The sequence below is a fragment of the Podarcis liolepis genome, assembly GCF_965112155.1.
Source record: "Podarcis liolepis genome assembly, chromosome: 17".
Lineage (NCBI taxonomy): Eukaryota > Metazoa > Chordata > Lepidosauria > Squamata > Lacertidae > Podarcis > Podarcis liolepis.
In genome coordinates, this window is record NC_139571.1 from 1,462,441 (window position 1) to 1,483,951 (window position 21,511).

Genomic DNA, 21,511 nt, shown 5'->3' on the forward strand with positions numbered 1-21,511 from the left:
TGGATCACATCTGACTCCACCACATAGGTCCAGGTGTTTTATAGTCTGAGCACTTTGTCAAATACCATGATTGCTTTCCAAAACTACTAATTAACTACCTATTGTTGGATTAGTTTTCTGGACCCACTGATGACAGGGATCATTAGTATAATGTTAACATGTGGGTTTCAAAATTGCTGCCCTCAAAAGAATGTCTGGTCTTGATGGGAAATTCCTTGTTTCTCTGAGCAGCCTGTGATTAATCCCTTTCCGTTTTTAAGAACTGGCAACTTATCTCCACTTGGAATGTGTCCTACTTTAACCCCCAGGATAGGACTCACTTACTTTCCTTTTGCTGAAAAAAAGGGGAAAAAACAAATGGATGTGCTTGATAGGAAGACAACCTTTGAAACAGAAAGTAAATGAAGGGATTCTGAACAGACAGGACATGAAACCTGCCCATAAGAGTGACCCTCTTTGAATTTGGATGATGAATATCCTCCAAATGTGTGGGCACTCAGCTATTATTTTGAATTCAATATTAGGATTTGACATTGATCAGCAATCTGGTTTATCACCAGTGCCAGGCAGTGGTGGTCAGTATTTACCAGTATGTGACAGTTGCCATGGGGCCCGTCCACACTCTGCTTTTCCTGTGTTTTCTAGGCACAGGGTCTGAGCAGGTTCCCCCTTGCCCCACTCCTTCCCCAGGGAAAGCCCACTCTTTAGTGCTAAATGGGAGCAAACGACAATCTGGAGAAAACCCGAATTGCCATTTGTTCCAACTGAGTGCTAAGAATGGTTTTCCCCAGGAGAAGCAGCAGGACCAGAGGAAGGGTGAATGAGCCCTTACAGTTGCTTTCAGTGCATTTTGTACAAACCTCATCCATCCTTTATTCAGTCCTTCATTCATGCATCCAAACAGGAAAACATTATCTTGAACTGGTTGTTGTTTGTTGTTGTTTAGTTGTTTAGTCGTGTCCGACTCTTCATGACCCCATGGACCAGAGCACGCCAGGCACTCCTGTCTTCCACTGCCTCCTGCAGTTTGGTCAAACTCATGCTGGTAGCTTCGAGAACACTGTCCAACCATCTCGTCCTCTGTCATCCCCTTCTCCTTGTGCCCTCCATCTTTCCCAGCATCAGGGTCTTTTCCAGGGAGTCTTCTCTTCTCATGAGGTGGCCAAAGTATTGGAGCCTCAGCTTCACGATCTGTCCTTCCAGTGAGCGCTCAGGGCTGATTTCCTTCAGAATGGAGAGGTTTGATCTTCTTGCAGTCCATGGGACTCTCAAGAGTCTCATCCAGCACCATAATTCAAAAGCATAAATTCTTCGACGATCAGCCTTCTTTATGGTCCAGCTCTCACTTCCGTACATCACTACTGGGAAAACCAGAGCTTGAACTATATGGACCTTTGTTGGCAAGGTGATGTCTCTGCTTTTTAAGATGCTGTCTAGGTTTGTCATTGCTTTTCTCCCAAGAAGCAGGCGTCTTTTAATTTCGTGACTGCTGTCACCATCTGCAGTGATCATGGAGCCCAAGAAAGTAAAATCTCTCACTGCCTCCATTTCTTCCCCTTCTATTTGCCAGGAGGTGATGGGACCAAGGGCCATGATCTTCGTTTTTTTGATGTTGAGCTTCAGACCATATTTTGTTCTCTCCTCTTTCACCCTCGTTAAGATGTTCTTTAATTCCTCCTCACTTTCTGCCATCAAAGTTGTGTCATCTGTATATCTGAGGTTGTTGATATTTCTTCCAGCAATCTTAATTCTGGCTTGGTCAAAATCCTCAAATGGTTGACTGCTGTATTTTGTACGAGAACCATTTATTTTGAAACATGACTGTTAAATTTTGATACCAAATCTTGAAACCTAAACCTCCATTTTAAGATCTGAATAATTCATCAAATTTCAAACACTGTTAGCATTTTGTTTCTGTTCTAGATCTGAGCTACGCTTGTTGTTTCTGGCAGGCAATGATTTGTGCACCATGTGTGACATACCAAATGCCAAGGCTTAGGATCTAGCCAGCATTTACAGGGGTGAAATAGACCATTTATGATATGTGATAGTGGAGATACAGGTTTCAGGAATCATGTTCATCATAGGTCTTGAACTGATTACAAAGCAACCATTTTCAGAATGACGGTGTTCCCAATTAACGTTACTGTGTCCCACAGCAAACCATTGTTCCAAACCAATACTGCTCTCCTGCTCCTGTGCAGCTTGAGAATCCTGGCCAGGAGCAGGAAGAGGGGGAGGCTTCATCAGAGCAGTACTCGTCAGCCTGGTCTCTGACAAATACCTGTGTGATGGTGCATAGATGACTCAGCCTCTGCCATTCCACACCTGCCGTGCCACCACCTCTTTCTTGGCCAGTTCCTGAGTGTGCAACACTCTGCTTATTTTGCTCATTCCTTTGCTCCATCTTAAAGGCCATCCTAAACCCAACGGCTTTGTGGAGGTGGCTCTGCTGGCCCATTCTCATGTGTTTCCAGGTTGGCTTGTGGCACCAGCTCAATCTCATTACCGTAATAAACATTGCGAGGCCAATTTTTGGGTAGGAATGCAGAGGGCGTCACAGTGATTATCTCCGACATCTCTAATCACTCAGGGAGAGACGCCATTAATGCCCCCATTTTACAAATGGAGGACTGACACCAAGTGCTTTGTTGAAGCCCCACCCCCACCCTCGGTTCAATCCACTACCACACCCGACTGCACCCTAGTTGGGGATGTCACATTGGGGGCCGTGCCTGCATTTTAATTGCTTGCTTGCAGAAGCGCCATGTTTTTAGGACTGAGCTGAGCAGGATTCATCTAATGACCCCTGTCAGTGGAAGCTCTGAGCAAGGACTTCCACTTGCACAATGGGGATTCCCCCCTCTTCCTTGGTTTGTGGGGGTTGGGAGAACCCCCAGAACAGGGCAGGGGCTCTTCGGTCTGGCATACAGAAACGCTTGCACAGATGAAATGTTCACCATAGTGCAATGCTGAATTCCATCTATTGGGTGGTTTTCACTGCTAGTCCTACTCAGAGTAGACCCATTGAAGTTAATGGACATGACTAACTTAGAGGCTCATTAATTTCAATGGTGCTGTGCTGAGTAGGACTAGCACTGAATACAACCTACGATTTTGCTCTAACTAGCAGGCTCAGAACAAGAACTCATCTTTTACTTTCATGTTTTATTGACCTGTCAGCTCAGTACCAGTGTTGAAATCGGTTTAAAATGGTTAGACATAGTTCACTTTCACTCTTAACTGTCAGTTATCTGGCTTTGCCATCAGCAAGTGAAAGTGACCTCATATTGATGAGCTGCTCAGTTGAAATGAGCATTGGGGTAGTTCACACAAGGGGCTTTAGGTGCACAGCCATTTCCAGGTATGGATGATGAGAAATGCATTTGGAAGCTAGGCAGGGAAGCTTTGTCTGTGAGCCAGGGCTTTGCTGCACCTCCCTGGGACTTCTCACACATTACTCAACAAACGGAGGTTTGCTACTGAGTGTTAGGGATGCATATATTAGGGTAAAACCTGCATATAAACACATATAATGAAATGATTTTTTTAATGAAATGATAATACAATACAGTTTGTGTAAATGCATATAATATTAGGAAAATTCCCTCGCAAAAAATTGTGTTGTAGATAGGTAGCCGTGTTTTGCACACGAAAGCTCATACCAAGAACTAACTTAGTTGGTCTTTAAGGTGCTACTGGAAGGAATTTTTTTTTTATTTTAAAAAATTGTGTATTGGGCAGAATTCAATATACATATAAATATATACATTAAGGGAAATTTGCATTAAGATGCTGATGAATTTTTATGAGAACATCAGAGAGAGAGAGAGAGAGAGAGAGAGAGAGAGAGAGAGAGAAGTTCTGACCATGAAGTTGTTACAGTGCCCTTGAGTACCCCCAGAAGAAAGCACTGTAATATATATTACACTGGTGTGGAAGTGTGGGGAGCTGAACTGCAGCCTGGAAAGATAAGAAGCTGGGGGAAACTGAAATGGATAGATTCACCCAACCCTACTGAAGGGCCACTGGCAGGTCACACAGCACACACACACACACGCACACACGCACACACACACACACACACCCCGCTGGCCGGCCTGCTGGCACGTCACTCAGGCCTTCTATTTGAGCAGGGCTTGTTCTGGGGCTGCACATGAGACAAAATCCAGATACAAGAGAGCCCCATTCCAGTATTTATTTTATACAGACCGTAGAAAGTTGCAGCTGATCCTGCCTTTCTGCTGCATGTATTGCAGTAAAAATAAAAAATAAAAATGTAAGTCATGGAAATGTGCAAACGGGTTTCATGCTGATGACCCTTCTGCTTCAAAATTTGGTAACAGTGCAGCCTTTAGGCCAGGGTATTCCTGAAGTCAGAATTAATAAAATTCAGAGGCCTTGTTACCTATAAATTTGATACTGTCCTAGGGAGCTGATGGAGAGTTGGGAATAAGAGGCTGTGCTGTAGAGCAGGTCTGAAGATCACCTAAGCCAGGGGTCTGCAACCTTTAAGACAAAAAGAGCCACTTGGACCCGTTTCCGAAGAAAAAGAACTGGGAGCCGCAAAACTTGTCATTATAAAATAACTTTGTCGTCACTTTTTTATTATTTCTTTGTTTGACCCCTCAGAATTACTCCTCCTCATAGAAATAAATGTTAAATTAACAAGTTACCTTTTTGTGTGTGTGTGTTCTTCACCCCCCTTCAAAACAGTGACCAGCGTACATGCCCCCTTTCAATGCAGTGACCAGTGTACATGCCCCTTACAATGTAGCGGGCCGGTGGGCGGGCAGGTGACGTAGGGACGGTGTGTGACTAACGCACGCACCGCCCCCATGCGACGTCACAGCCAGTAGAGCGCCAGCCACAGTGGGGAGTGTCAGGGCGCACAATGCGCCTCCTCCCCTCGCTAGTATCCGCCCCGGAGCCGCGGCAAAGGTGTAAAAGAGCCACATGCGGCTCCGGAGCCGTGGGTTGCCGACCCCTGACCTAAGCCATGAACTTCTTAGAAGGCCTCAAGCAACTGGGCCTCTCATTCTCCCCTCCCCAAAGCTTCAGTATGGGCGGGGCTGTTAATACTGATCTACCTTAGGTAAAGGTAAAGGACCCCTGGATGGTTAAGTCCAGTCAAAGGCCACTATGGGATGCAGCGCTCATCTCACTTTCAGGCCAAGGGAGCTAGTGTTTGTCCAGAGACAGCTTTCCAGGTCATGTGGCCAGCATGATTAAACCGCTTCTGGCACAATGGGTCACAGTGACAGAAGCCAAAGCGCACTGAAACATCATTTACCTTCCCGCCGCAGTGGTACCTATTTATCTACTTGCACTGCTAGGTTGGCAGGAACTGGGACAGAGTAACAGGAGCTCACCCCTTTTCAGGGATTCAAACCACCGAGAAGGCTCAGTGGTTTAAACCATAACGCCACCCGTGTCCCTGATCTGCCTTAAAGAGTTGTTCTGATAATCCTTGTACACACAGACATGCAAAGTTGGGGCACTCTTGCCTGCAAAATGTAGCCTGAAAGTGTATAACTTTTCTCTTTACCCCCTGTAATTTCATATTTTTCACTCCCGATGGGTGAAGCTTTGGGGAAACTTCCCTCCACACCCATGGATAAGGCTCCAATCCCATTCACACTAACCTGGGCACCTCACTTTGCCCCCCACCCCCCGTGGCACTCCAAGAGAATAGACAGAGGAGATGTGATGCTGCCATCTTTGCAAATCCCTAGACTGGAGACCAAGGGTACTTTTCAATATGCATTTGTGATTATTTGTGCTCTTGGTGGAGTTCAGGGGGGAGGAAACAGGATCCCACTTTCAGGACTGTTTGTGCTTGCATTAGTTTCAGGGCAGAGATAATACTTCCAAGTCAGTGCATGTTCCATAATTTCCTGTGGAATCCTGTAACTTTTTATTCTGCAATGTTCTGCTTTATTTTTTGTCCTGCTTTTTTTGTGTGTGTGCGCGCGCTATAGCACTAGTAGCACCCCTCCAGAGAGCAGTAAAGCAATCATGTTTGGGAAGCATCACAGAACAATTGATAAAGCAGAAGGATGTGTGAACAGTCGAGTGTAAATCCACTGCTAGCCCACTGTTGTTGCACCAGCGCCAGGTTGCAGAAGGCACTGGCTGCCTGCCCCCAAACCCACCCCAGTCTGGAGGGTCCTTAAGAGAAGTGCAGAAGAAAAATAAAGGGGTCTGTTGGGGGCTTAGACACAAAGGTCTGTTGGGCAACCAACACATTGCCCCTCTTTGTCCTTAACTACAGAGTTTGGCATCTAAGCATTATGTCAGACCCTCCTGAATCACAGGCCAGCTCCTTCCTGTTTTGTGCCCTCCAATTCTTACAATCTGCTGTTTATGCACAAGCTGTTGTCAGCCTGCGCTGGGGGGTTGTCCTAGGAGGCACAGTGTCATTTGGTTTCCGTCACCCTCCTAGAGCTTCCCCTTGCTTTAAAATGCTTTGGGTGTCAATGTGATGATTGTGAAGTATGGTTGCACTGCCTTAAAAAAAAGAAAACTTCAGAGTTTTTTCATTATTAGTATTACTCATGATGAGTGATGGGGCTGAATTTGTACAAAGAAAGGATGACACGGTTGCCTGGCACTTCCCACTTCCTCAATGGTGAGAGGTTTTACGGCACAGCCTTTTTCAGCGTCCGTTTCCTGCACGGACGACTTGTGGCATTTTCATAATATCTATTTATTTACAAATGCGCAAGTTTTCTTTATGTGCATCTGTGTTTGAGTGGGGAGGGTGCCAAGAAGCAAGCAGGCATCCAGACAGCCCATTGTAACAGCCAAATTATCAGTTCCTCAAAAGCAACAAGGGCCAAGGGCCATCGAGTCCAAGGGCCATCGAGTCCAACCCCCTGCCAAGCAGGAAACACCACCAGAGCACTCCAGACATATGGTTGTCAAGCCTCTGCTTAAAGACCTCCAAAGTAGGAGACTCCACCACACTCCTTGGCAGCAAATTCCACTGTCAAACAGCACTTACTGTCAGGAAGTTCTTCCTAATGTTTAGGTAGAATCTTCTTTCTTGTAGTTTGGCTCCATTGCTCCGTGTCCGCTTCTCTGGAGCAGCAGAAAACAACCTTTCTCCCTCCTCTATGTGACATCCTTTTATATATTTGAACATGGCTATCATATCACCCCTTAACCTCCTCTTCTCCAGGCTAAACATGCCCAGCTCCCTTAGCCGTTCCTCATAAGGCATCGTTTCCAGGCCTTTGATCATTTTGGTTGCCCTCCTCTGGACACGTTCCAGTTTGTCAGTGTCCTTCTTGAACTGTGGAGAGTCACTTGGGACAGCGCCACTATCCAAGAGGCTGCGTTCTAAAGCCTCTCTCTGTAAATACTGAATAAAAAGTGGACGGTGAGAACATTCCTCGTCTTTGTACATTCCTGGGCCATGGGAGTTGCTGGCAGCCGCCTGACACCAAACCAGTGTATATCCCATAACTTCTTGAGAAATTGCCATATCTTTTTATACCACAAATGTTCTGGTTTATTCCTCCACAGACATTTGTTGCACCACATCTCTTCTGGACAGCAATAATATGGTAGCCTCGGGGGAGCATTGCAGATCCCTCACTAAAGTGGAATGAATCCACCACTATGACTGTTTCAGGGGCATGGTGCAGAAGACACTCGCAATGAAGGACCCATCTGGAGGGCCCCTTAGGCAGGTGGAGTAGCTACCAGCCCCTATAACACCTTCGGTTATCAGGCTATGCAGAAACTACAGAGAGAAGATGGTCTCTGTGCTTGGCAAGACAGAAGTCCTTCTCCCATAATTAATACAGAAGCACACAAAGCAAAATAATCCATCCTCTTTTGGAGCAAAGGATGAGTATCTGGTGGTGAGATCTCAGTCTCCATGGATCTTTGCAATGCTGCCTCCTAAATTTTGGGAGACGTTAGGGCAAGGCATCCTCAGTGGGGCCTCTTCGCTTGCAAAAGATGGGACACGTTACATCGCAATGTTCTTATACACTGTCTGTCCTTATTTGGGTACAAGACAGGGCCAGGTCTTGCCCAACCTAGGCACCCTTTGGAGCCAGGCTTGCATATTCAGGGCCTGATAAGATAGGGAGACTCCCCCACACACCCCACTTCAAATGCATGGAGTGCTGTAAACACCTACGCCAGAGCCAGTACAAGAAAGACGTCAAGAAGTACAGATAACTCCCTCGTTCTTGTATGCATTCCTTAGGATCTCTAAGATCTTTTACTTGGTCATCTTCCTCCTTCCTTCCTTTTGCAATGGAGATCAGCTCTTACTCTCATCTCCAGACTCTCTCTCCACTGACTCCTTTCCTCTCTATCAGCATCTTTCCTGAACCACAAGGTCCCCAGACTGGAACACACCACTCTGAGTGAGGCCTTAAAGTTGTGCTGCGATTATTAAAGCAGCTCCACACCATATTCAGGAATAGCTTTGGGTGTCCCAAAGCAAGCACATAAAGCTAGGGTGGGGAAGGACCCATGGACCTCCAGAGACGTTGGTAGGCTATAGCTCCCATTGTCCCTGCCCACTGGCCATTCTGGCTTGGACTGATAGGGGTTGTTGTCCCACAACACCTGGGGGCCCACAGGTTCCCTGCTGTTCCTAAAACAGCAATGCAGTGGGGTGGGGACCTCTTTAGGCAGCCACTTCTGAAGCATGGCATCAAGATTTCTCTTTGCTGGACTGCCATTCCATACTTTGCATCCTTACAATTGCCAGGAACAAAAGCCACCAAGATCTGCACCAGCTGCAATAAAACATTCTCTTCTGTATCAGTCTCCCATTGGAGAATGGCTTGACTTTTCCTGCAATGGTGCACTCCTCCACTGTCTCTTGAGACAGACAGATGCCAGCAATAACAAAAGTGGCTTCCTAGACAGACAGACAGACAGACAGACAGACAGAGGCTGTAAATCTGGTGTGGGGAACCTCTAGTCCTCTGGATATTGCTGAACTGCAACTCCCATCAGCCCAGCAAGCAGGAATTATGGGAGCTGTAGTTCAGCAGCCTTTGGAGGCCCAAAGGTTCCCCTCATCTGCTGTAAATCTTCCTTGGGCAGACTGTTACCTAAAGTGTTTGTCCCTAACTTGGAGCTGATTTCTGCATGTGTGTTCATCACTAGACAACCACCACATCAAGTGATAACTCATATGGGTAAAAAAATCCAACCTGGGAGAAGTTTTGTATCACCTGACTCTGTATTTTCCAGTGGAATTAGCTCACACATTCAGGCTCCAAATCCTATACCCACGTACCTGGGAGTAAGACCTACTGAACTCAGTGGGACTGAACTTCTGAACAGATTGCGCTGTCAGCTTGCCAGGTGCCAATGTTCAGAAATCAAACAACATGTACTGATGCATAGACTGGACCTTACACTGGTGCATTTGGTTCTGCTGTTTTTTGTGAGGCATCCTTACTAAACTGCATTTTGTTGTAATCTTTGAATGACATTTTCACCACCTTCTCTAACGTTTGCAGTCCCTTGTTTCATGTCAGCCTGTGAATTCACATTTATCATCGAGCAGTAACCCCTGCAAACTGCTGTCCTGTGGCTAAATGTGCTGATCACCACCCCTTTTCTGACTTCTCTTTCCAGCTCACAGCCTCCAAGTACCCAGTGGTGGTGAAGATGGGACATGCTCATTCCGGAATGGGCAAGGTGAGTGGTATAACTTCTCTCCCAAGAGGCGCGAGAATGCAGCCCAGCTCAGTGCCCTTTGGTGGGACGCCTCAAGTGGGCTGATTTATCAGCTGCCCCATTCTGGAAGGAGAGTTGTGTTTTGTTTCGTTTTCCCAGGCATTATGTGTATTGCACACTTAGGGTGACTTGCACTTCGGATGCTATCAGGACAGTCACATGTGAATCCACTTTCAGTTTGTGCCTGCCTAAGTTTAGGGTGCAGTCACACTGCATCATTTCCAATCCGTGCCCAACCTGTAACTTCCTGCTGAAAGTACACAACTTTTTATACAACAAATGTTCTGGTTTATTTTTGTCCCGCTTTCATTGTGCACACAGCAATAATGTGTTGTGGAAGCATTTCAGAACGCGTGAAAAAAATCCACCACAAATGCGCTATTACTGTGTCAAGAACATGTTACAGAATACACCTCAAGCTGAGCTCCTGTCTGGGGGGCCACCTTGATGGGAAGCTTCTCTTCCCTCTTGCTTACCTCTTGAATTTCGATGCTCCAGGCAGCTCTTTGTACTGCCCACTAGACTGGGCCAGCCTTGCTTGGAATGCAAAGGCCACCATCACCCAGACAAGAGAGCTGTTCAGCTCCTCCTTTGCACTTCCTTCCAAAAGTGCTTTCTCTCTAAAGCATTGCATGGCAGAAGCAGACACCCCTGAAACTGTGGCACCTCATATAATTCCCTAGTTTGCCTCTGGGGTCCCCAAGGGCTCTCTTTCCCAGCTCAGTAGGAGAAGGGAGTGCAGCTGAGCAGGAATCCACTCTCTTTCCCTGAACCCCTCCCAGTATGAGTCTGTCCTCTTAGCAACATTTTGTAGTTGCTGCCTCTTTCAACATCATTGCCCTGCAACTCACAGGGAACTCTGCTTTTTAAAGGCTGGAAGGAGAGGATGATCCTAGATGACCTGCTTATTCGTCCTGATTTGCTTGCAGGGAGATTGGGCAACATGTATTTGCTCTAGAATTACTAGTACGATCCAAGGAATGGTGGGAGCGACCAAAGGAACCTTAACCAATTTGATGAGCCATTTGCAGTTGCACTGTAACACTTGTATGCACTGGGCATGTGTGCTTGATCTTTTAATCAGCATTTGTTTGCAGGGAGGTTTTCCTTCATTCTGATTTGTTTTGCTACACTTTCCAGTGTGTTTCTCAGCCGCTTGCCTTATTGCAAAAAGTCTGATCTTTTGGGGAAGCAAGTTTGTTGCGCTCAGTCAGCTACATTTCTGTAACCCAAATTTGCTGGCATGCAGTTGAATCCCACTTGGAAATAGCAGCAGCCTGGAAGTGCCCGGATGAACAGTCTAGAAAAGAGTTGGAGATCGTTTGAGACAGGCTTTGCTTCGCATGGGGCCATCTGCACACCCATTGCCACTCTTTTGTCCATGGCCACTTCTGGTTTGCACTTCTGAGTTTGCAGGGCAGCAGTTGAAGAAGGAGCAAAAAGGGTTTTCTTGTGTGTGTGTGTTTCTTTGTGGCTGATTAGCTGTTTTCCCTGTGTAAAGGTCAGAGGGGGCAGGGTTTCTGTTGAGGCAGGGGATTAGCTGTGGGAGGAGCTTATCAGAGTTTGCAGGGCAGCGGCGCGCGCCTAGCGGCGCACGCAGTTATACCCATCTTTTAGATTTAGGGGAGCTAGTCTCAAACGTTTCTTGGGGGAGACCTAGGGTTTTTTGTGTGGGGGGGGGAAGTTATTTGTCCTGTCTTCAAGCTTTTTATGATGGAGGACCTCTGTAGCCACCCCCAACGACACGATCTCAAGATGGAAGGGGAGGGAACAGCTGCAGTCGCCTGCGATTCCTGCGCAATGTTTGCCATCTTGCCAAAGGTTGCAGGCAGCTTTACCTGCAGCAATTGCATGTTGATTGCCCTTTTAAAAGACAAAGTCCAGCAACTGGAGGAACGTGTAGCTACGCTCCAAAGAATTAGAGAGCTGGAGCTCTTCTTGGAAGCAACAGAGCACACCGTCCCCACCAAGGAGGAGACAGGGGACTCCGCTGAGGAGGAGGATAGTTCACCAACACAGGAGCCAGATATATGGAGAAATGTGACTCAAAGAAGTAGGAGGCCCAGGGTTCACTCTGATTGTTTAGAAATACACAATCGCTTTGAGGTCCTCTCCCCTAGCATGGAAGATGAAGAGCAGACTCCATTTGAGGATCTATCCCTCATTACAGTCGATCAGGTATATGAAGACGAGCAGCACAGTCAGTCCTCAGGAAATGTGCAGGCGACCTTGGAACGGACAGCTCACGGAAGAACCCCGACCAAACCCAAGAGGAGGTGTGTAGTGGTGATAGGGGATTCCCTACTGAGGGGAACAGAAGCAGTGATCTGTGGGCCTGACAAGATGTCTCGGGAAGTGTGCTGTCTCCCCGGGGCTAAGATCCAAGATGTAACTGAACAACTGCAAGGAATCATAAAACCCACTGACAAATACCCCTTCCTCTTGGTTCATGTGGGAACCAATGACACTGCAAGCAATAGCCTCCAGAAGATCAAAAGAGACTACGAGGCTCTCGGCAGGAAATTGAAGCAACTAAATGCACAAATTGTCATCTCGTCTGTCCTCCCACTTGAACGACGTGGCCCAGGGAGAGAGGGAAAAATAGTGGAAGTGAACAGCTGGCTTTGCAAATGGTGTAAACAGGAACGGTTTGGATTCTTAGATCACGGACTGCAGTTTCTTGAAGATGGACTTCTGGCAAGTGATGGGCTGCACCTCACAACAGTTGGGAGAAATGTTTTTGCCAAAAATCTCAGAAACCTCATCAGGAGGGCTTTAAACTGACTAATGTGGGGGAGGGAGACAGTGCTCCTGAAAGTAGGAGTCTATCAATTAATGAAGATGGTCATCCAAATGTCATAGACCAAATGGAGCAAACAGCACGTGGACCTAGTGGTGGGAGGAAAAAATCCTTAAATAAGAGACACGGGGGAATGATTAATGGACTTCAATGTCTGTACACTAATGTGCAAAGCATGGGAAATAAACAAGATGAGCTTGAGCTCTTGGTACAGCAAACTAAATATGACATAATAGGCATCACTGAAACCTGGTGGGATAAGTCCCACGATTGGAATGTAATAATGGGGGGATACAATCTATTTCAGAGAAACAGACCAGACAAGAAAGGAGGAGGAGTGGCGTTATATGTCAGGGATGTGTATACCTGTGAAGAGATCCAAGATTTAGAACCTCAAAGCCAAAGTGAGAGCATTTGGGTCAAAATTAAGGGAGAGAAGAATAACAGAGACCTCATTGTGGGAGTTTACTATAGATCCCCAAGCCAAACGGAGGACATAGATGATGCCTTCCTGGAACAGATGGCCAAGCATGCAAAAGGAAGGGAGATAGTAGTAATGGGGGACTTCAATTACCCGGATATTTGTTGGACGTCAAACTCAGCCAAGAGCATAAGGTCAAACAGATTCCTCACTGGCCTTGCAGACAACTTCATTGTCCAGAAAGTGGGAGAAGCAACAAGAGGAACAGCCATTTTAGATCTGGTCCTAACCAATGTTGATGAGCTGGTTAGTGGGGTAGATGTGGAAGGATCATTAGGCGCGAGTGATCATGCTCTTCTGAAGTTTACTATACAGCGGAAAGGAGCAGCTAAGCATACTAGGACTCAATTTCTTGACTTTAAGAAAGCCGACTTCATAAAACTTAGGGAAGTGCTGGGTGAGATCCCATGGACAGCAATACTAAAAGGAAAGGGAGTTCATGATGGCTGGGAGTTTGTTAAGAGGGAGATAGTAAAAGCACAACGTCAGGCAATACCAATGAGACGGAAACATGGAAGGTGCCTAAAGAAGCCAGGGTGGCTATCTAAAGAACTTTTAACTGAATTAAGATTTAAAAAGGATGTGTACAAAAAATGGAAAAGGGGGGAAACCACCAAAGAGGAATTCAAACAAATAGCCAGCACGTGTAGACACAAAGTCAGAAAAGCTAAAGCACAGAATGAACTCAGGCTTGCTAGAGAGGTTAAAAGCAACAAAAAAGGCTTTTATGGGTATGTTCGTAGCAAAAGGAAGAACAAAGAAACAGTTGGGTCACTCAGAGGAGAAGATGGTGAAATGCAAACAGGGGACACAGAAAGGGCTGAACTCCTCAATTCCTTCTTTGCCTCAGTCTTCTCCGATAAAGAAAACAATGCCCGACCTGAAGAATTTGGAGCAAATGATTCAGCAAAGGAAACACAGCCCAGAATAACTAAGGAGATAGTACAAGAATATTTGGCTAGTTTAGATGTATTCAAGTCTCCAGGGCCAGATGAACTGCATCCAAGAGTATTAAAAGAACTGGCAGATGTGATCTCAGAACCACTGGCAGTCATCTTTGAGAATTCCTGGAGAACAGGCGAAGTCCCGGCAGACTGGAGGAGGGCAAATGTTGTCCCTATTTTCAAAAAGGGGAAAAGAGAGGACCCAAATAATTACCGCCCAGTCAGTCTGACATCAATACCAGGGAAGATTCTGGAGCAGATCATTAAGCAAACAGTCTGTGAGCACCTAGAAAGGAATGCTGTGATCACCAATAGTCAGCATGGATTTCTGAAAAATAAGTCATGTCAGACTAACCTGATCTCGTTTTTTGACAGAATTACAAGCCTGGTAGATGAAGGGAACGCAGTGGATGTAGCCTACCTTGATTTCAGTAAGGCATTTGACAAGGTGCCCCATGATATTCTTGTAAAGAAGCTGGTAAAATGCGGTCTTGACTATGCTACCACTCAGTGGATTTGTAACTGGCTGACTGACCGTACCCAAAGGGTGCTCATCAATGGTTCCTCTTCATCCTGGAGAAGAGTGACTAGTGGGGTGCCACAGGGTTCTGTCTTGGGCCCAGTCTTATTCAACATCTTTATCAACGACTTGGATGATGGACTCAAGGGCATCCTGATCAAATTTGCAGATGACACCAAACTGGGAGGGGTGGCTAACACCCCAGAGGACAGGATCACACTTCAAAATGACCTTGACAGATTAGAGAACTGGGCAAAAACAAACAAGATGAATTTTAACAGGGAGAAATGTGAAGTATTGCACTTGGGCAAAAAAAATGAGAGGCACAAATACAAGATGGGTGACACCTGGCTTGAGAGCAGTACATGTGAAAAGGATCTAGGAGTCTTGGTTGACCACAAACTTGACATGAGCCAACAGTGTGACGCGGCAGCTAAAAAAGCCAATGCAATTCTGGGCTGCATCAATAGGAGTATAGCATCTAGATCAAGGGAAGTAATAGTGCCACTGTATTCTGCTCTGGTCAGACTCACCTGGAGTACTGTGTCCAGTTCTGGGCACCACAGTTCAAGAAGGACACTGACAAACTGGAACGTGTCCAGAGGAGGGCAACCAAAATGGTCAAAGGCCTGGAAATGATGCCTTATGAGGAACGGCTAAGGGAGCTGGGCATGTTTAGCCTGGAGAAGAGGAGGTTAAGGGGTGATATGATAGCCATGTTCAAATATATAAAAGGATGTCACATAGAGGAGGGAGAAAGGTTGTTTTCTGCTGCTCCAGAGAAGCGGACACGGAGCAATGGATCCAAACTACAAGAAAGAAGATTCCACCTAAACATTAGGAAGAACTTCCTGACAGTAAGTGCTGTTTGACAGTGGAATTTGCTGCCAAGGAGTGTGGTGGAGTCTCCTACTTTGGAGGTCTTTAAGCAGAGGCTTGACAACCATATGCCAGGAGTGCTCTGATGGTGTTTCTTGTTTGGCAGGGGGTTGGACTCGATGGCCCTTGTGGTCTCTTCCAACTCTATGATTCTATGATTCTATGATTCTATGGTCAAGCAGTTTAAAAAATATTGCTGCCTTGCAGGGGTTGGACGAGATGACCCTCGGGGTCCCTTCCAACTCTACCATTCTATGAAATCCTGTTGGCCTGAGGGCAAAAGTGGGGTGAGCATGAAGACACATCAGGCCTAGTGATCCCTCTTTCAAACCACCTCCAACTTAAAATAATAAAACACGCCCACCTTTTGATTTCCTCTAATTCTTTGGATGAACGAAGCCTGTGGAAAAGGGACCGCAAGTGGCTGTTGTGTGTGTGCAAGTCGAGGACAGGTTTTTAAAGGGGCAGAAGCCCCAGGAGTCGCTCACGGTTTGGGGAGTGGGCTTTGCTTGCGTGGGGCGCAATGAGGCAAGGAGACGCTTCTGTGTGTTTGCTTACAGGTCAAGGTGGAGAACCAGTATGACTTCCAAGACATTGCCAGTGTGGTGGCCCTCACCAAGACCTACGCCACTTCAGAGCCCTTTATTGATGCCAAATATGACGTCCGCATCCAGAAGATTGGCAACAACTACAAGGCCTACATGTGAGCTTGGGGCTGGGGCTGCTGCTGCTTGCCTTTCTCTGCACCCTTGGAGATGCTGCCTCTCTACGGAAGGTCCTGGGCAGCCCCGTGATTCCCGCCCCCCCCCGCCCCCCGCCCCGCTTTCTTTCTCAGTGCCGGAGTATAGAGAGGGTGTGGTGCACTCCATCAACCCCAGGACAGACAGGTGCCCACAGTGATCCCTCTGTGGCAGGTCACGAGTCAGTGGAGGTGCTGCTGGGCATTCTTCCGTATTCCTGTGGGTGGAGAAGCAAAACCATTTCTCCCTACAGTCATTGCCTTGTCCCTTTGCCTCCCTGCTACTATCAAGTCTTTCTCTGCAACCTTCCTGACCCTAACAGTGCCTTCTCTCCCATGGCAGGAGAACCTCAGTCTCGGGGAACTGGAAAACCAACACAGGCTCTGCCATGTTGGAGCAAATAGCCATGTCGGACAGGTGAGTGGCAAAGCATCAGAGACGGGGCTCTGATTTGGGTGGAAGAATGAGAAACCAAGACAGTAAACTTTTTAATACAGAGTGGAAATCATTTATTGAATATTTGCAAAATTGTTGTAAACAGATTAAATCATGAGCAGGATTGATGTAAAAACGTGCAGTGGTATAAAATACATATTGATTACAGTGGTACCTCGGGTTAAGAACTTAATTCATTCTGGAATTCATTCATTTAGCTAATGAGGCCTCCTGCTGCTGCCGTGCTGCCAGAGCACGATTTCTATTCTCATCCTGAAGCAAAGTACTTAACCCGAGGTAATATTTCTGGGTTAGTGGAGTCTGTAACCTGAAGCGTATGTAACCCGAGGTACCACTGTGTATGGGATAAAGAAGAATTTGGTTCAATTTGGAAATGCAGCATAAGTATTATAACCATAGGGAACCACAGAAAGAGGGGGAGGGAAGTCAAAACATGCTATATATAATAATTTGTATTTTTGTCTTTATTTGTTCTTTGCAAAATGAAAATCATAAATAAAATTATATTAAAAACGAAAATGACTGGGAACTGAAGGGGAGTGGATTACATCCAGGGTCTGGCAAAGAGGAGGGCTTCCTGTCTAAAAATTGCCAGAGCTAAAGGTAACGAAGCAGAGGCTCTCACTTGCTCCCCCTCATGGGCTCAGAGTCACCGCTGCTCTCTTCCCCTCCCCTGACCCCTCGATTCACCACCAACAGGTACAAGCTGTGGGTGGACACTTGCTCAGAAATCTTTGGTGGTTTGGACATCTGTGCTGTGGAGGCTCTGCATGGGAAGGATGGACGGGACCATATCATCGAGGTGAGGCGCTGTGCCACTTGCCCTAAATATGAATCAGCTTGCAAATTGCTTTTTAACGGAAGCCTGTTGATTAATTGAAGACTTTTGAGTGAGCAATCTACCTTTTGTCTGTTATTTGTAACCAACACAAATGAACTTCAGACCTTTAGTGTGTAGGCCTTACCAGAGATCCAGGGTGGCATTGTGCATAGGCTGCCACAGACCATAGAATCGTAGAATTGTAGAGTTGGGAGGGACCATGAGGGTCATCTAGTCCAACCCCCTGCAATGCCGGATTCGTTTGGCCAACATGGGGCTCAAACCCACGACCCTGAGATGAAGAGCCTCGTGCTCTGCTGGCTGAAAGGCCCTGCTCCAAATCCCTGCTCAGCTGCGAAGCTCGGCTGTGGCCTCAGGCCTATTCCTGCCTTTACCAGACCTCATAAGGTTGTTGTGAGTTAAAGGAGGGTGGCTCCACGCAGCCTGGCCTGAGCTCCACAGATGTTGCCTGGGATAAAACTGCAACCCCTAAAATGCATGTTTTGGAGATATTAACTACTCACAGTTTGAAACTACCATTCATTCTTAGAATGAATGACCATTTTTGTTCTTCATTTGCTATTGCATAAACACACAAGAACCAAAATAGCTCCCCATAGACTAAGATGTCCTTAATTTGCTGCCTGCCCCCCCAAAATTTGTTTTATGTTAAAAATGCATTCATTGAATAAAATGGGACCACACAAATGAAAGCTTGAGCTGTTTAATCTGCTGATTAAATCTACTGAAGGTAGCAGGTCTTGTTTTTTACCCCATGTGGTTAAACCTGTGCTTAATGTGCCGTCCTGCTTTGGAGAGCTCTGCTGCACATTGAGAAAACCCGTTCAGCTGCCCAGTCCATTGGATGCCATTGCAGCCGCATCCATCCTTGCGAATGACCAGAGGTGGTGTGTCCCTCACTCTGCCCCACACTGCCTTTCTCATGTGCCTTGGGGGGGGGGCACTTGCGCCCTCTAAAGGCGACAAAGTGCTAAAAGTCAGCAGGGCCACAGTGGATCCCAGCCAGCGACTTCCTGGATCAGGCTGCATTTCTGAGTCACCACCCGTTGCCTCATGCGGTTCTGTTAATACTACTGCTTAGCACTTTTATACATATTTTCTCAGTAATCCTTTCCTCAAATATCCTGTAATGTGGCTTATCATCACGATCTCCAGGCTTGGAGGGAGGGATAGTGTGTGTGTGGCAAGGCCCCCTCAGACGCGTCATTTGAACTGGGAACCTTTTGTTTTCAGCACAGCCTCTTTGCTACTGTGCCATGCTAAGCCTGGCTGTATTTGACATCCCTCTTATTTCTTATTTCCTGATTGTCTCCATCTACATGTTTGGCTTTGAGCCTTAGGAAACCCCATTGTCTGTGTGCTGGGTGTATCTTACATAACTCATTTAAAACAGGGGTGGGGAGCCTGTACTATTGGACTCCAGATCCCATCAGCTCCAACCCAACATGGCCCATGGTGAGGAATGATGGGAGTTGTAGTCCAGGAATGCCTGGAGGGATGCAGGTTCCCCACCCCTGACCTTTTGCAAAAGACCCTCCTGCTTCCCCACTCAGCCTGATTTGGGAAAGGAGAACACCGCCTGCTCTTTCTCCTTCTTATCTCAGGTTGTGGGATCCTCCATGCCGTTAATTGGAGACCACCAGGATGAAGACAAGCACCTGATAGTGGAGCTGGTGCTGACACGCATGGCACAGGCCATCCCTCGCACACCTGTGCCCTCGCCTGTGCGCTCGGCCTCAGGACAACATGCCCAGGTATTGCACCTCCTTTCTCTTCCCCTTTACGCTCCCCGAGATGAGGCTTTCACTGCACAATCCCCAGGCATCTCTTACCAGAAGTAACTTTCATGAACTTCTGCAGAGTTGCTTTTAGGTGAAGTGGGGATAGGATTGCAGCTTTCACCTCATCACCACAACTGTGTGTGTCCGTATATGGAATGATTATTCATCACTTCCTCAAAAGCAAAGGAGAAGGGACCATAGGCAGAGAGGTGGAAGAGCAGGGGACTGTGCGGAAGTGTGTCTTCACTCATGGCTGTGGTTACCTTAGGGCTCTGGCCTGGGGTCTCTGTGTTGCAGCTCCCTGGAACAGCCCAGTGCATGTGCCACTGCTTGCAAGGCCCCTGACATCTTCCCAAGTCAAAAGGTTGCTGGGTCAAGATGACGTGGTGCTCAGGATATGGAGACCCCAGAGACGCGTTGCCAGTCAGAGCTGACATTCACAGTCACAAACTGTCCTGCTGGATCTGACCAAGAGTCCACCTGGCCCAGTGTCCTGATTCCAGCCTTGGACAGCCAGATGCCTCGGGGAAGCTTACAAGTGGAGTCAGAAGCAGCATCCCCAGCACCTGGTATCCAGAGCTCATAGCTACCTCCAGAGGTTCTGTCAACGCACGGTGGCTCCTTGCTACTGGCAAACCTGTTTGCCTCTTCCAGTCCTCTCAGCTAGTCATTGGGTGTCTGCACACACACAGCATGAGCATGTGCATTTGGCACTCAATGCAGGTGCCTTTTGGGGGTGCTGTACACATCATCCCTTCGTCACCCCATTCCCCCGCTATTTTGCTTTGCGCCAAGAATGCACTTCTCAAGCGCTTCCTGCCTATGTAAGCCCACACAGAGAGAGCGCTTTCTCAGGGCGCCTCCAGCTGGGACAGAACTACTGATGCTGGAGGGCTGCGCAGCTCCCCGCACCATGTTTAACTTGTCTATGAATGAAATAGGCAAAGCAGGAAGTGGTAAACTTATCTGCCTCTGTATACTGAAAAATATCCTCGGTGCATCAGGAAAGCAACGCTTTCAAAAGACTGGGAGTTTGTTTGTTTGTTTTTGTTTTAAAAAACAAGGTGTGTGGAAACACTAAACAAGAGGAGGGTAATAGAGCGCACTGTTGCACACTAGTTGGAAATATGCCCACCTTTGTGTGCAGACAACATGGAAGTCACTGTTGCTTTAGATAACGTTATCGCACACAGGAGTGCACAACTGCAAACTGCTGTGTTCAAAAGTGCCATGTGAAGAAACAAAAGTCCTGTGCTTTTCAAAGGTTAGGTGTGTACACAACCTTTGTCACCCTATTGAGTGAGGGGGACTCAAGTAGCTGAGAAGCACTGCTTGGCTGCAGGATGGGGGCGCTGGCGTGGAGACCACCAGATGCTGATGAACTCTAGCTCTTCTCGGCCCCAGTCTTCATGCCCAATGGTTGGGGACGAGGCAGTTGTGGTCTTCACAACTGGAGAGCACCTGGTTCCTCCATTCCTGCTGTAAAGCACCTGGTTCCTCCATTCCTGCTGTAAAGTCCCAACAACCTTGGGCAGGCAAAGGGCAGTGCTGTGGCACCATTCTGGGGAGAGGCTGTTCTGACTCCATAGAAGAGCAGCTTCTTTGTATTTTACAAAAACAAGAGAGAGGGGAAAGGTGTCTCCCTTGGCTCTTTCCCTGATTATGGGATGTTCTGCTCCACTTGCTGATGGGGGCCTACCCAGGAGATCCAATGGAGCAGAAGTCCCATGGGACCCACCTGCCCATGTCTCTTCTCTTCGTGTGCTTGGTCAGGTGGGCATCCCCAGACGGTGCTGGGCGTGAGCAGCCCCATGGAGATGCTAGGGAAGGATTCACAGCCAGGAACAAGACCAAGACCACAGTGGCAGTGGTGGGAGCTGTCATCTTCACAATGTTGGGAGGCCATCAGGCTCCTCCAGCCCTGCTTGAGAAGCTTGCCTCTGTTGGGCAGGGGATGATTGGCGAAACACACATGGAGAATGGCACCAGCTGGGCCAGAAGGTATGGAAATGTCCAGCCTCTGAGAGAAGAAGATGGGAGTGTGGTTCTGACCATTCCCTGCCATTAATCCTTCACTTTGGTTCTGTCCTCAGGCTCAGCCAGCTCCAGCTGGGCAGCGACAAGGCCCTCCAGCCCAGCAGAGACCCCCGCCACAGGGTAAGGACCCAACATCAAGAAGGCCAGGGAACTGGGGCTCCCACGAGGGTGCAGAGGGGCTCATAAGTCTGGAGCTGGGGGGAGAGGCTTAGAATCCTAGAATCGTAGAGCTGGAGGGACCCCGGGGGTCGTCTCATCCAACCCCTTGGGAAGTTGTGGGCTCTCCTTACCAGAAGCCTTCTGTGTGTGCGT

General features: G+C 47.4%; 1 protein-coding gene and 1 long non-coding RNA gene across 3 annotated transcripts in view; one reads left to right on the forward strand and one right to left on the reverse strand.

The window, feature by feature from the left end:
* Positions 1 to 14,821, reverse strand: part of LOC310696755 — a 114,471-nt gene extending 99,650 nt beyond the window's left edge. The window contains exon 1 of the long non-coding RNA XR_014520712.1: positions 13,423 to 14,821. This is a non-coding gene — a long non-coding RNA (uncharacterized lncRNA). The remainder of the gene's footprint in view (positions 1 to 13,422) is intronic.
* Positions 1 to 21,511, forward strand: part of SYN1 (synapsin I) — a 92,505-nt gene that overhangs the window by 68,104 nt on the left and 2,890 nt on the right. For both annotated transcript variants that reach the window (XM_083482508.1, XM_083482509.1), the window contains exons 6-11: positions 9,619 to 9,681; positions 15,905 to 16,047; positions 16,427 to 16,501; positions 17,240 to 17,342; positions 18,986 to 19,135; positions 21,256 to 21,319. In XM_083482508.1, coding sequence (XP_083338634.1) covers positions 9,619 to 9,681; positions 15,905 to 16,047; positions 16,427 to 16,501; positions 17,240 to 17,342; positions 18,986 to 19,135; positions 21,256 to 21,319 — 598 coding nt within the window. The remainder of the gene's footprint in view (positions 1 to 9,618; positions 9,682 to 15,904; positions 16,048 to 16,426; positions 16,502 to 17,239; positions 17,343 to 18,985; positions 19,136 to 21,255; positions 21,320 to 21,511) is intronic.